General features: G+C 53.5%; 1 protein-coding gene across 1 annotated transcript; it reads right to left on the bottom strand.

The window, feature by feature from the left end:
* Positions 1-9,878: 9,878 nt before the first annotated feature.
* On the bottom strand, positions 9,879-13,384 carry LOC132224775 (paraneoplastic antigen Ma6E-like). Its single transcript, XM_059679875.1, has 2 exons — positions 13,264-13,384; positions 9,879-13,047 (listed from the first exon to the last, which is right to left on the bottom strand). Exon 2 carries the CDS (start codon positions 13,038-13,040, stop codon positions 9,879-9,881), a length of 3,162 nt encoding a protein of 1,053 aa, XP_059535858.1. The 5' UTR covers positions 13,041-13,047; positions 13,264-13,384.
* Positions 13,385-13,568: the final 184 nt, after the last annotated feature.

Genomic DNA, 13,568 nt, shown 5'->3' with positions numbered 1-13,568 from the left:
TGCTGAGGAGTGGGGAGAGCACTAGGGGAGGGTCCACAGGCTTTGGGAAATGGTGGTTTCTCAAAGAGGGTGCCTGGCTCCATCTATGAAAAGGTCCCCCCAGTACTTCCCCTCACTCACACACCCACTAAGCGCAGATTGACATGAGAGCAGCTCGTTGGGGTACTTCTTTGCCACATACATCGTGCGTACCCTCCAATCGGGCTTCCCAGACCAGCATGAAAGCAGCCTTGACCTAGAAAGGCATTAGCCACAGTGGGGGGGAGGCAGTTTCCAACAGGGCACACCAAGTGAGGCCCGAGCTTGCCTTGACTTCCTGTCCAATAGCTTCATGGTCCTCATGGATCAGGGCCCTTCCCTCTCACAACCTGAGAACAGCCCACATTCAAAGCACGTCTCCCAGCCCCAGATAGGCACACCTCCTGATCAGCAACCCCATCTAGTTGCCCAGGCTGCAAACCTGCACATCATCCTTGACTCCCTCTCTTCCTCAACCACAAGCTCGCACTTCTTGCCAGTCTGTCAGGAACTCTCATTATTTCAATGCCTCAGTGCACCTGAGTCCAGCCACCCCCCACCCCCCCACCCCCGCTCCATTCTCCCTGCCGCTCACTCCTGCCCAGGCCCCGTCCTCACTCTATTAACAGCTACGCATGGGAGGGGTAAGGGAAATACTTCTCAAATAAATGAGAGAGAGAGAGAGAGAGAGAGAGAGAGAGAGAGAGAGAGAGATCACCATGAGGCAGTTAGCAAGGAGAAGAGAGAGAATACATGCACATAGGAGTGAGTCAAGTGTTCCAGAAAAGACCAGAGACAAGATTGAATCCACCCCATATCCCAGCACCCAGAAACAACCATTGTCAACAGTCAACATTGCCCCAGACCTAGGTGGGAGAAGATAGAAGTATAGACAGAGGCAGGAATGGGTAGGTGAGATGAAACTATTTCTCCAAAATGGGATCATCCCGTATACTCATGAAAAAAAGCCAGACTCAAAAGGCCACATACTGTATGAGTCTATTCATATGAAACTTGCAGAATGAGCAAATTCTGAGACAGAAATAGATCAGTGGTTGCCAGGGACTGGGGGAGGAAGGATGGGGAGTGACTACACATGGGCATGGGGTCTTCTTTTGGAGCAATAAAAATGTCCCAGGAGCCCTGGCCGGTTTTTGTCAGTGGTTAAGCAGTCGGCCTGCAGACCAAAGGGTTGCAGGTTCAATTCCCGGTCAAGATCATGTACCTCAGTTCCAGGCTCCATCCCCTGGTTGGGTGTGAATAGGAGGCAACCAGTCAATGTGTCTCTCTCATATCGATGTTTCTCTCTCTCCCCCATCCTCCTCCCTCTCTTCCATTCTCTCTTTAAAAAAATCTATGGAAAAAATATCCCAGGATAAGGATAAATAAATAAGTAAATAAATGAAAATGTCCCAGGAGTAGATAGTGATAATAGTTGTACAACTCAGTGAATATACCAAACACACTGAATTGTACCTTAAAAGGGTGAATTTTATGATATGTGCATTATACTTCAGAAAAAAAATGGATTGTTATATATATACTAGAGACCCGGTGCACGAATTTGTGCATGGATGGGGTCCCTCAGGGTGGCCTGTGGGAATTGGGGCCCAGCTCATGTCCCCAGCCTCACAGCCCCACAGCACCTGGGAGCTGGGCAGCGCCCCCCTCCCCGGCTGCCTCCCCAGGTCGTTGTTTGTGGAGTGATCGACGGGGCAATCGGGGTCTCCGGTTGCACTTGCCTTGGCCTGGTGCTGCCTGCTCACTGCTCCACCATCCCACTGTGGTTCCGCTCTTGTCAGGGCCTATTAGGGCCAGCCGCACCTCCATTGCTGCCCACTGCCAGCACCTCATCGCCAACACCCTTCATGTTCCACGCTGCCTCCTGGTGGTCAACGCATGTCATAGCAAGCGGTTGAACTCCCGGTCAGGCAATTTGCATTTTAGGCTTTTATTATATAGGATTGTGTTTAATCTGGAGCATTACACTCATTTTATTTGATTCTGACGAAGAAAAAGAAACTGGAAGAAAACTTTAAAAATTGTTGAATTTGTAGTAAATGTTTCTTCACAAGAAGTATTAGTTCCTAAAAGATCCACAAAAGTCAACGAATGAAACGACAAACAACACTGTCATCTCAGTAATGTTTATTTTTCCCTCCCAATTCTTTTCTGAGTTCTGCTGCCTTCCGTTCATTTCCTTCTGGTTTTTATTTTATTTTATTTTTTGTTACTCCTCACCTGAGGATATTTTCCCCCCATTGATTTTTAGAGAGAGTGGAAGGGAGGGGGAAAGATAGAGAGAAACAATGATGTGAGAGAGTCACATTGATTAGTTGCCTCCTGCATGCGCCCTGGCTGGGGTCAAGATTGAGCCTGCAACCAAGGTATGTGCGCTTGATGGGAATTGAACCCAGGATCCTTCAGTCCACTGGCTGACCACTGATTATTAAAAAACTAGAGGCCCGGTGCATGAAAATTCATGCACTGGAGGGGGGTCCCTCAGCCCAGCCTGCCCCCTCTCACAGTCCAGAAGCCCTCAGGTGTGGGAGGTGACCCGGCGACCAGGGGAAGGTGATGCCCCATCACACCTCTGCTGCTGCCACTGCCGGCAGTGCAAGCCTCGGCCAGCCCTGGTTACCTGCACCTTGGGCCGGCCCTGGGCGGCTGGGGGGCTGAGGGGACTGGGGGACTCCAGAGGCAGGCTTGCAGTGGGACTGAGGGGATTGGGTGCCACCATTTTGTGGCTGTGGGCGCCACCATCTTTGAGGGTGTGGCATTAAATTAGCATATTCCCTCCTTATTGGCTGTGGGCACCGCCATCTTTGAGGACAGGGCAATCAATTAGCATATTCCCTCTCTATTAGATAAGATAATCTCTTCTTTAAACTCTACATCTCTTCTTTAAATTCTCTTTTCTTTTGAGAAATCGTGTTTTCTGGAATTTCCTTGTGTCTGTGGAGAGGTTTTGGTTGTTTCTTGTGTAGGTTTTTTTTTTTTCTGGTCTATTGCCTTCCTGTATTTCTGTGTAATTCCCCTAGCAATGTGCTTTTCATCTTGTGTTTGCCTCTGTTTTCTCCCTATCGTATCATTTTTGTAACTGTTGCCAATTTGTATGTGGGACCCACATTGGGTTGTAAATGCACTTAATTTTGCCAATATGTCCACTAAGTCTCCCACTTCCACACTATCTGACCGGCCTCCCCTATAACATTTCAACACTCCCATGGCCTGTGTCCTTACGTTTCATTAATCGAACGAGATATTTGTTTTGTATTTTTCTCTGGCTTTCCAGACTGTGGCCCTTGACTTTGGGGTGGTCTGATTCCATGCTTCAGTTCTGAGAAAGCATCGCTGGCCCGGCTGGTCCCCCAACCCAGTGCAAACAGGGCAGTATTTGACTGGAGAGCGTCCTAATTTGTGGTTTGGGGTTCTAGCTGTTTCCAATGCTGTTTTTCTCTTTGAAGCTGTGTTTGAAACCAGGCCAGCCCATCGTTTCTCTGTATAACTGGAGAGGAAAAGAGCCCAAGGCCTGGAAGGAATTTCTCAAAGTCGGTATTTTATCTCAGGCAGCTAAGATTTAGGCAAGAGCACAGAGTACCCCAGTTCCACCTGCTCCTGAGCAAAGCCAGTCACTGGGGAGCTTGGGACTGGAAAGGGGCCCCAGCTTGGGAGGCCACCCCAGATAAGGGCTAGGCTGGGAAAGCTGAGCCCATCTGAGCTGAGAGCTGCTCTGTGGTGAGGAAGACAGACGCAGATCATGGTGTGCCTGCCAGTTATGGTTCCTTCGAAAGCAGAACCCACTCCCTGAGTGATATAGACGATGCACCATGGGGATGACACCCTCAGTCCATCAGGGGAATTGCTGCTTCTGGGCCTGTAGTCAGCAGGGCTGGTGCAAGGGACGCAGAGACCACAGAGAAGTGGAGCGATGAGTAAGGACAAACTGGGAGCCACATGTGTGTCCTACCACCTCAAATCTGGATGATGCGGTGGCCTGCAGGACATGGGAGTCCATCCTCTTGGAGCTGTACTTGAGTGGGCCCAGAACTTGGAGACAACAGAAGGAAGTGGCTCAATGGTTGAGCGTCGACCTACGAACCAGGAGGTCATGGTTCGATTCCTGGTCAGGGCACATACCTGGGTTGTGGGCTCAATAGTGGTGGGGGGGGGGAGGGGGGTTGCAGGAGGCAGTCAATCAATAATTCTCATCATTGATATTCCTATCTCTCTCTTCCTCTCTGAAATCAATTTAAATTTTTTTAAAAAAATAAATAATTTTATAAAAACCCCTGCTTCATTTCTCCCTTCCAAATTTTATGCAAATTTTCCCTGTGATCAACCTTAGCCTGGAACCATAAAGGGCAGGGAATCCTGGGACAAGTAGTTTCAGCTTAGCCCAGCAGACACAATACACTTGACACGTGCCGTCCCTCATCTGGGGATGCTTCTCTGCTTCCTCCACCCTGCCCCACTCACTACCCCTCTATGTGCACCTGGGGACATTTATCTTACACTTCAGGGATGCACATGTACCCTCGGCTCCCCAAGTCCCCCACAGCCCTGTGGGCACTGGTGGTCAGGGTTGGGCACTGGCGGGCAAGGCTGAGGGGGAGCTTCCCAGCTGGCAGCTTGGAGAGCACAGTCAGGAATCACTGCCCCTGCAACAGCGTTGGCAGTAGCTGAACACGAGTTCCTGATGCAGCCCCCTTGGCAGAGTCTGCCGGGGTCCCAGGAGTCTGGAATGCTCCAGTTGGAAAAAGAGGCAACTTACACAATGATTATGGAAGTTGTCCATCGCATGAGTGGATTTGTGCTGCCTCTCCAGCCCTAAACCTTCAGAAGGTCTGGGCCCTGGGACCCGCGAGGTGGCCACTGGGGCACAGGTTCACCAAGCTCTCTCTCAAGGCCACGTGGGCTCGAATCCCCGCTCATCCAGAAGGCATTGGCTCCCTGGGGACCTGGCAGCTGAGAGAGTGTCTGGAGCCCTGCTCCAGGGGACTTGTCCTCCGAAGTCCAGTGTGGCCATTGGAAAGGAATGTGTTCTCAGAATTAAGACTCTGAAAGTCCTTGTCAGGGAAGTGTTGAAGGCCAAATCCCAAGTGCCTCCTAAGGGGCAGGCACCGTGTTGCCAACCCCAGCAGCCAACAGGCCTGTCTTTCTTTTTCTTTTTTTAAAATTTTTTATTGTTTAAAGTCTTACATATAGTATTACATAAATCTCCTTTTCCCCCCATTGACCTCTCCCTGGCCACCCCAACCCCCCAGCATATGCCCTCACCCCCCTAGTGTCTGTGTCCACTGGTTATGCTTATATGCATGCATACAAGTCCTTTGGTTGATCTCTTACCCCCTCCTCCATCCCCTGCCTTCCCTCTGAGGTTTAATGGTCTGTTCAATGCTTCCCTGTCTCTGTCTGATCCCTTTTTGCTCATCAGTTTATGTCTTTCATTTTTCAGGGGCCACTAGGTAGCAGGATCCCAACGGTCATTTGGTGAATACTGTCTCCCTCTCTGCAGATGGGAGCTGGTCTGGGATGGGAATGAGCATGGGGCAGGGATGGGGCGCCAGCAGAATCTGCACTAGGCTTCAGGGAGGGCCATGCACTTACCCAACCACCATACCCTGTGCCAGCCGTGAATCTGGTCCCACGGGCTGGAAAAGACGTGGCAAGTGAGGTGGAGGGGTTCCCCACTCCTCTGGACTCTGCCAGCTGCCCTGGGCTACAGGCAGGGACAGGAAGGGCCTAGAGCAGTGGTTCTCAACCTTCTGGCCCTTTAAATACAGTTCCTCATGTTGTGACCCAACCATAAAATTATTTTCGTTGCTACTTCATAACTGTAATGTTGCTACTGTTATGAATTGTCATGTAAATATCTGATATGCAGGATGGTCTTAAGCGACCCCTGTGAAAGGGTCGTTCGACCGCCAAAGGGGTCGCGACCCACAGGTTGAGAACCGCTGGACTAGAATGATGTGCACTTGGATTGCAAGCAGGAAAGAGGACACAAGAGGAAGAATGAGAAGGAAATGTGAAAGGCACAGTCAAGGTCTGTGGAACGACCCTGACCATCCCAACTGGGACATAAGCTTTGGGGAATAGGGACAGGGCGAAAAATTGGGACAGGGACTCCCCCAGCAACCAGTCTGCTCGGCCCCCTGAGCTGGTCAGCGTCAGGGTATACTGTCTTCCTCAATTCATGGGGAAGAAGGAAACCACTGGGAATCTTAGGCCGCGGTCAGAAGAGATGCAGACTGAGAGAGAAATCACCTTGCCCAACTTTCTCTCTCTCTCACATACACACACTCACACATACACATAAGCCACACACACACACACACACACACACACACGCACACACGCACACACACACGCACACACAGAAGTCACACACATTTATGCATAAGCTACACACACTGAAGCTTTGTCCTGAGGCCTCCTCCCCTCCCACAATCCCAGGGCCTCCCCTGCCCTCTCACAGGCTCCTCCCTCCCCTTGACCAGGAGCATCCAGCCCACAGGAGTCTACAGGAAGGGACCAACTTTATCTGTGCCTGGGAGGGCTTCTCAGGCAGAGGGTGTGCCCTGCTGCTCACCCCAGAGAGGGGGCTCCCCTCTCACCACAAGATTAGCTCCCCCTCCAACCCAGTTCCAAGAGAAAAGAGGCAAAGGCCTACCCACCCTGACCCTGTCCCCCACCCCTTCCTGCCTGACCAGGGCCCCATACCTTACATTCCCGGGACTTGCTTTCCCTCAGACCTGCCCTGCAGGCACTAGGTATGGTATTCCCGAATCCCAGCCACCCTCCTGTGGATGGGGGTGCTCTTTTGGCGGGTGTCATTGGGACGCTCTTGTACCACCCAGGTCTTTAGCCATCATATCTCACTGTGGCTGCTGAAAGCTCTAAGGGAAATTAGCTGAAGGATGGCGGTTGGCTCGTGGGTGTTCGGGGAGGCTGGAGAGCCAGGCTTAGAGGAACAGGGTCTGCATCATGGCAAAGTGCTGGGCAGGCTCCCTCCCCTGACTGGCACGCACAGACACTGTGCTTTGCATCACCAATGTGGGACTCGGGCGCTGCCAGGAGAACCGTGGCTATCACTGTTCCTCAGGTAACAAGCCTCACCGCCCCTGCTGCCACTCACCACCCAAGTGGAACCTGGGAGGGCCTGCCTCTTCCCACCTCTGGGCCCAGATCCAGTGGGCGGCATGTGCATTTGATTGACGTACCTGGTCATGTGCCCATGCCCTAGCTGCAAGAAAAGCTGGGAGAACACAGACCCGGCCTTTTTGGTTCCTCTCATGGGAGGTGGGGCTCAGCCTCATAAAGTGGCAACTTCTGGAGCCAGAAGGAAGGAGCAGTGTCCACTGGGCCCACCTAAATGGTTCAGCAGCTTCCCACTGCCTTTAACATAAACCCTGACCTCCCTCCCCTCAATGTTGCCCCTTCAGAGGGCAGCCTCTCCCGGGGTCCTTCCACTATGCAGCTCACTAACCTAGTCTTTTTCTGTCGTTGGGAGCAATTCTTTAAAAAAAAAATTTTTTTTATTGATTTCCGAGAGGAAGGGAGAGAAACATCAATGATGAGAGAGAATCATTGATCAGCTGCCTCCTGCACACCCTCCACTGGGGATCAAACCCACAACCTGCATGTGCATGTGCCCTGACCGGGAATCAAACCGTGACTTCCTGCTTCATAGGCCGACGCTCAACCACTGAGCCACGCCAGCTGGGTGGAGCAAGTGGTTTGCAGGTGGAGGTGCTATGGATAAGGTAGTGCCCACTCTCCCAGAAACCGCAAAGGTGTCTAGAGATTCTGAGTTGCTCGGTAAGTGCCATCATTGTTATTCCACGGGGATATCTTCACATTTTAGGACAGTTCAAATTAAAATGCACTTGGGGTGTTTACAAAAGTCTTAGCAGTCTAATACTGGCTTCTCAGCAAGCATGCTATGGGGAATGAGTTCTTTGTTTCATGGCCCTCCCTCACACATCACACACACTTCGCAGTCCTGAATCCCAGGCACTGGAGGCCAGTGGCTCCTTCCCTCCCTGACCCATTTTCAAAAGACCAAGGGGACAGGACCATCCCAAGACAAGAATGAATGGAAACCCAAAACTTTATAATTCACCTAGTAAATGGAACAAAACCCCTCATCATGTCCTAGGCCAGTGGTTCTCAACCTTCCTAATGCCGTGACCCTTTAATACAGTTCATGTTGTGGTGACCCCCAACCATAAAATTTTTTTCATTGCTACTTCATAACTGTAATTTTGCTACTGTTATGAATCGTAATGTAAATATCTGATATGCAGGATGTATTTTCATTGTTACAAAATAAACATAATTAAAGCATAGTGATTAATCACAAAAACAATATGTAATTATATGTATGTTTTCTGATGGTCTTTAGGCTACCCCTGTGAAAGGGTCGTTCGACCCCCAAAGGGGTTGCGACCCACAGGTTGAGAACCGCTGTCCTAGGTTGACAGTCTAAGTACCCACCCTACCCTCTCCCTGGAGGTTTCCCAAGGGTGCTAAGCAGGAATCCTTCCCTGCTCCCGAAGCCCACCCCCAGCAGACCCTTCCCTCAACTGACCACAGCAAAACTCAGCTGAAACATTAAGTAACATTTATTGAAAAAGAAATATTTGTTGAAACCATTGAACAAAGGGAATGACAACAGAGGGGAACTTCTAACTGGCCACTAGAGCCCAGATGTCTTAACCCACCTTCTACTGGGGTCCCGGATGAGGTGCCTCAACTTCCTCCACACCACAGCCCTCACACCACAGTCTCCCTCCCTGAGGGCCCACAATTGGTCTTTGCAGAATAATGGACGCTGGTGATGTCCACTCACTGCAGGGTTCCCTCCCCTCTGGACGACATGCTGGGGCCTAGCTCTGCCCTATGGCCTGCACAGGACAGACACAGGACACTGCAAAACACAGCAAGGGACACTCCACCATGCTGAGGAAACTGAGTCACAAAGAACAGGGTGACATCAGTACACAGTGTCCATGAAACCTCCAGCAGCCGCCTTCTGTCCCTGGTCCACTTCTTCCAGGGGTCACTGGGTAAGCACCGGCCACACCTTCGCCGGTCCTTCCCGCCCTCTCCTGGGCCTGGGCACAGGGTCTCCAAGGTGGGTGATGTTCGCGGTGGGGAGGGAGAAAACTGCTCAGAGAAGAACACACACATCTCCACAAGCACAAGCAGCGGTTGGCCTAAATCTACACCAAGAAAGCTGAGGCTGAGCTCACGACACTGGATGAGAGCTGGCAGAGCCTTGGCTGGCAGTGGGGCTCACAGCACGTGCCGGGGCTGAGAGGTGGCTGCCCCGGGGGGGGGGGCGGGACACCCATCTGGGTTCACACACACCTGGAGGTTCTGCACCGGCACCAAGGCCTGTGTGTGCGGGCGAGAGGGGGTCACTATAGGGCCTACAGAGAAATAGGATGAGGGCTGCCCAGGGGATGGAGGATGGGGGTCCCAGAGACTGGCACCCTTGAAATGGCCCCTAACGTTTCCCAGTCCAATGCAGGTGGCAGACATATTCAGGTGCCCCTCACTTGGACTGGGACTGGCTGCCCAGGGGTGCCCAAGTGGGCAGGGTTTGGGGCTGGATGTGGTGACACTATGAGGGGACACCTCTTCCCATCCCATTGGTATCACAAACAGTCATCTTGATGGTTGGGAAGGGCTGATGGTGGGGTGGTGGTCAGGGCCCTTTGGGAGTAGTGGGGGGCCAGGGGGCAGGGAAGACCCTTCCCTGGGCCCTGCTCCCCATGTGGGGTGAGGTGGCCTTCCCCTGCCTCCAGGGCTCTGGTGCCCCGGGGAACAGGCCACTGGCCCTTCCAAGCTTACTTGAAGGAGGGCTCGGGGGAACTCATGTCCCCAAGCCCGTCGTCACTTTCTGACTCCTCCTGGAAGAGAATGCGCTCCTCCTCGTGGGGCTCGTCAGCCTCCTCATCTTCTTCCTGGGACAGTTCCTCTGGGTCACTGCCAGGACTTCCTGAGCCCACCCTGAAAGCAATGCCCATGTGGGCAGGCGAGGGCCCTGCCTGACCTAGACCTGCAGGAGCCAGAGCACTCTCATCTCCCTGAATGGCAGGGGAGGCCTTGGTGGTATCCTCAGGGGCAGGGTCTGCCCCAGTGGCACCTCCGGTTTCAGGAGCAGCCTCATCAGGATCGGCAGTGGCAGGACCCGCCTCATCAGGATCGGCAGTGGCAGGACCCGCCTCATCAGGATCGGCAGTGGCAGGACCCGCCTCATCAGGATCGGCAGTGGCAGGGCCCGCCTCATCAGGATCGGCAGTGGCAGGGCCCGCCTCATCAGGATCGGCAGTGGCAGGGCCCGCCTCATCAGGATCGGCAGTGGCAGGGCCCGCCTCATCAGGATCGGCAGTGGCAGGGCCCGCCTCATCAGGATCGGCAGTGGCAGGGCCCGCCTCATCAGGATCGGCAGTGGCAGGGCCCGCCTCATCAGGATCGGCAGTGGCAGGGCCCGCCTCATCAGGATCGGCAGTGGCAGGGCCCGCCTCATCAGGATCGGCAGTGGCAGGGCCCGCCTCATCAGGATCGGCAGTGGCAGGGCCCGCCTCATCAGGATCGGCAGTGGCAGGGCCCGCCTCATCAGGATCGGCAGTGGCAGGGCCCGCCTCATCAGGATCGGCAGTGGCAGGGCCCGCCTCATCAGGATCGGCAGTGGCAGGGCCCGCCTCATCAGGATCGGCAGTGGCAGGGCCAGCCTCATCAAGATCGGCAGTGGCAGGGCCAGCCTCATCAGGATCGGCAGTGGCAGGGCCCGCCTCATCAGGATCGGCAGTGGCAGGGCCCGCCTCATCAGGATCGGCAGTGGCAGGGCCCGCCTGATCAGGATCGGCAGTGGCAGGGCCCGCCTCATCAGGATGGGCAGTGGCAGGGCCCGCCTGATCAGGATGGGCAGTGGAAGGGCCAGCCTCATCAGGATGGGCAGTGGAAGGGCCAGCCTCATCAGGATGGGCAGTGGAAGGGCCCGCCTCAACGGCCACTGCGTTTTCCCAGAAAATGGCAGCTTGAGCGGCATTTTCACAGGGTGGGGTGGCCTGAGCAGCACCTTCATAGGCTGCAGAGGCCAGGCCAACATCTTCAAAAAACAGAGCGGCCTGGGCATCTTCACAGGCTAGAGCAGCCTGGGCAGCAGCCAAATCTTCAATGTCCATCCAGGGCCCTTCTTCCACTGGAAACTGCTGCTGGCTCGTAGTGGGAGTGGCCTCCCATGCCTCTGACTCCCGAATGAGCCGGAGCATCCCCAGAAAGCCAGGTGGTCTCCTCTCCAGGCGCATCCTTCTCAGCTTGTTCCAGAGAATTTCATTGGGGCGAGCCCACATCAGCACCTGCCTGGCACGCATCTGGTCTGCGCTGGAGGGTTGGATGGCCCCTTTCTCTATGGCCTCCTGCAGCAGGTCTTCCAGGCGCATCACATAGGCAAAGAGAGTTTCCTGGGGCCGCTGGGCACAAGTTATGAACCTCAGCCGCGCGGTTGCTCGGTTGTCCTTGTTCCCAAACACCTGAATCAGCGTGGCCAGGCAGTCCTGGGCTGTGATTTCAGCATTTTCATTCAGGATGTCACTCACCAGATCCAGAGCGGGCCCATGCAGGCTCTCCACCAGCCGCCGCTGCCGCTCCCTTTCCGATACGTGGCGCCACAGGTACAGCATGTCGTTGGCGTGGTCCAGCCAGCTCTCAAAGGACTCCTGCTGGTGGCTTGGCTCGTCCAGGCCAGAAAAGGATCTCAGTTCCTGATAGGCCATATTTTCCAGCAGAGGCTGCAGAGCCTGCCTCCATTGCTGGTTCCAGGCTCCTGCCTGTCCTGGGGCTCCTGCCATACCCACAGCTTCCTCACCTGGAGACCCTGCCTCACCTGAGGCTCCTGCCAAACTCACAGATCCTGCCATGCCTGCGATTCCTGTGTCACCTGAAGCGCCCTCCTCATCTGAGTCACCTTCAGCTACATCCTCATCTGCAGCTACATCCTCATCTGCAGGTATATCCTCACCTACAGCTACATCCACACCTACAGCTACATCCACACCTACAGCTACATCCACACCTACAGCTACATCCACACCTACAGCTACATCCACACGTGCAGCCATAATCTCACCTGAAGCTATATCCTCACCTGCAGGTATATCCTCACCTACAGCTATAGCCTCACCTGAAGCTTCTTCCACACGTGCAGCCATATCCTCACCTGCAGGTATATCCTCACCTACAGCTACATCCACACGTGCAGCCATAATCTCACCTGAGGCTATATCCTCACCTGCAGGTATATCCTCACCTATAGCTACATCCTCACCTACAGCTACATCCACATGTGCAGCCATAATCTCACCTGAAGCTATATCCTCACCTGCAGGTATATCCTCACCTATAGCTACATCCTCACCTACAGCTACATCCACACATGCAGCCATAATCTCACCTGAAGCTATATCCTCACCTGCAGGTATATCCTCACCTATAGCTACATCCTCACCTACAGCTACATCCACACATGCAGCCATAATCTCACCTGAAGCTATATCCTCACCTGCAGCTCCCTCCTCACCTGCAGCTCTATCCTCACCTGCAGCAGCTTCCACACCTGCAGCTCTTGCCTCATCTGCCCTGCCAGCCACTGCTTCCCCCTGGGGCTGTTCAGGGAAATCTGGTCTATCCTGTGAGTCACCATCAGGAACCTGTGGCAGGAAGATCACAGTCCAGGGTCCCTCCCTGCCTGGTATTTGTTGGGGGATCAAACTTCGGTTTAAATACTCAGGAAACTCAACCAAGGCGACCCTGGATTGGATCTCCCTTCTGAAGATCGTGCCCAGCACTCGGTACTCGCCCAGGGGCCTCAGTGCATCCTGCACAGTCTCCTGGAGTTCCTCTTCCTCACAGTCATCTGGGATGCCCAGGATGAGCAGGGAGCGCTGTGCGTTTATGGCCATCAGGCCGCACCAGTCTCGCAGGATGGTTAGTGCCATTGCCAGCATTGAGGACCTGAAGGGTGGGGGAAAGTGAATGATGAAAAGTGTGCAGGCTGTGGCAGTGTGGTCCTTGTCCTGGGTCAAAGGGGAGAGAATCACGTTCGTGCTACACAGCCCACCCCACTGCCCAACCAGAGCCCCATGCCCCACCCAGCAGAGGCCTGGAGCACCTCCTCTCCCTGTTCTATTTGTTTGATTTTAGGAAACTTTAAAAAATAAATAAACTTACAAGATACAATCCTCGCCGTATCCCAGAAATGAAATTGAGCGGTGGGGTGGGCTGGCTGACTGTAGCGGAGCTCAGAGGCTATTCGCAGAGCGAGCTGGAGATGAATGTCAGAGGATGCGGATCTCAGCTAAAGGACAGTAGACACAAACAAGCGAAAGCATATACTAGCCGTTTCCATACCTGCAGCTCATGGGTTGGAAGAATTAGCATCATTAAACTGTGCACACTACCCAAAGCAATTTATAGATTCAACACAGCCCTTATTAAAATACCAACAGCATATTTCACAAATCTAGAACAAATAT

This window comes from Myotis daubentonii, chromosome X (genome assembly GCF_963259705.1).
Source record: "Myotis daubentonii chromosome X, mMyoDau2.1, whole genome shotgun sequence".
Lineage (NCBI taxonomy): Eukaryota > Metazoa > Chordata > Mammalia > Chiroptera > Vespertilionidae > Myotis > Myotis daubentonii.
Note: the sequence above shows the minus strand (reverse complement) of the source record. Positions and strands in the feature narration are given on the sequence as shown.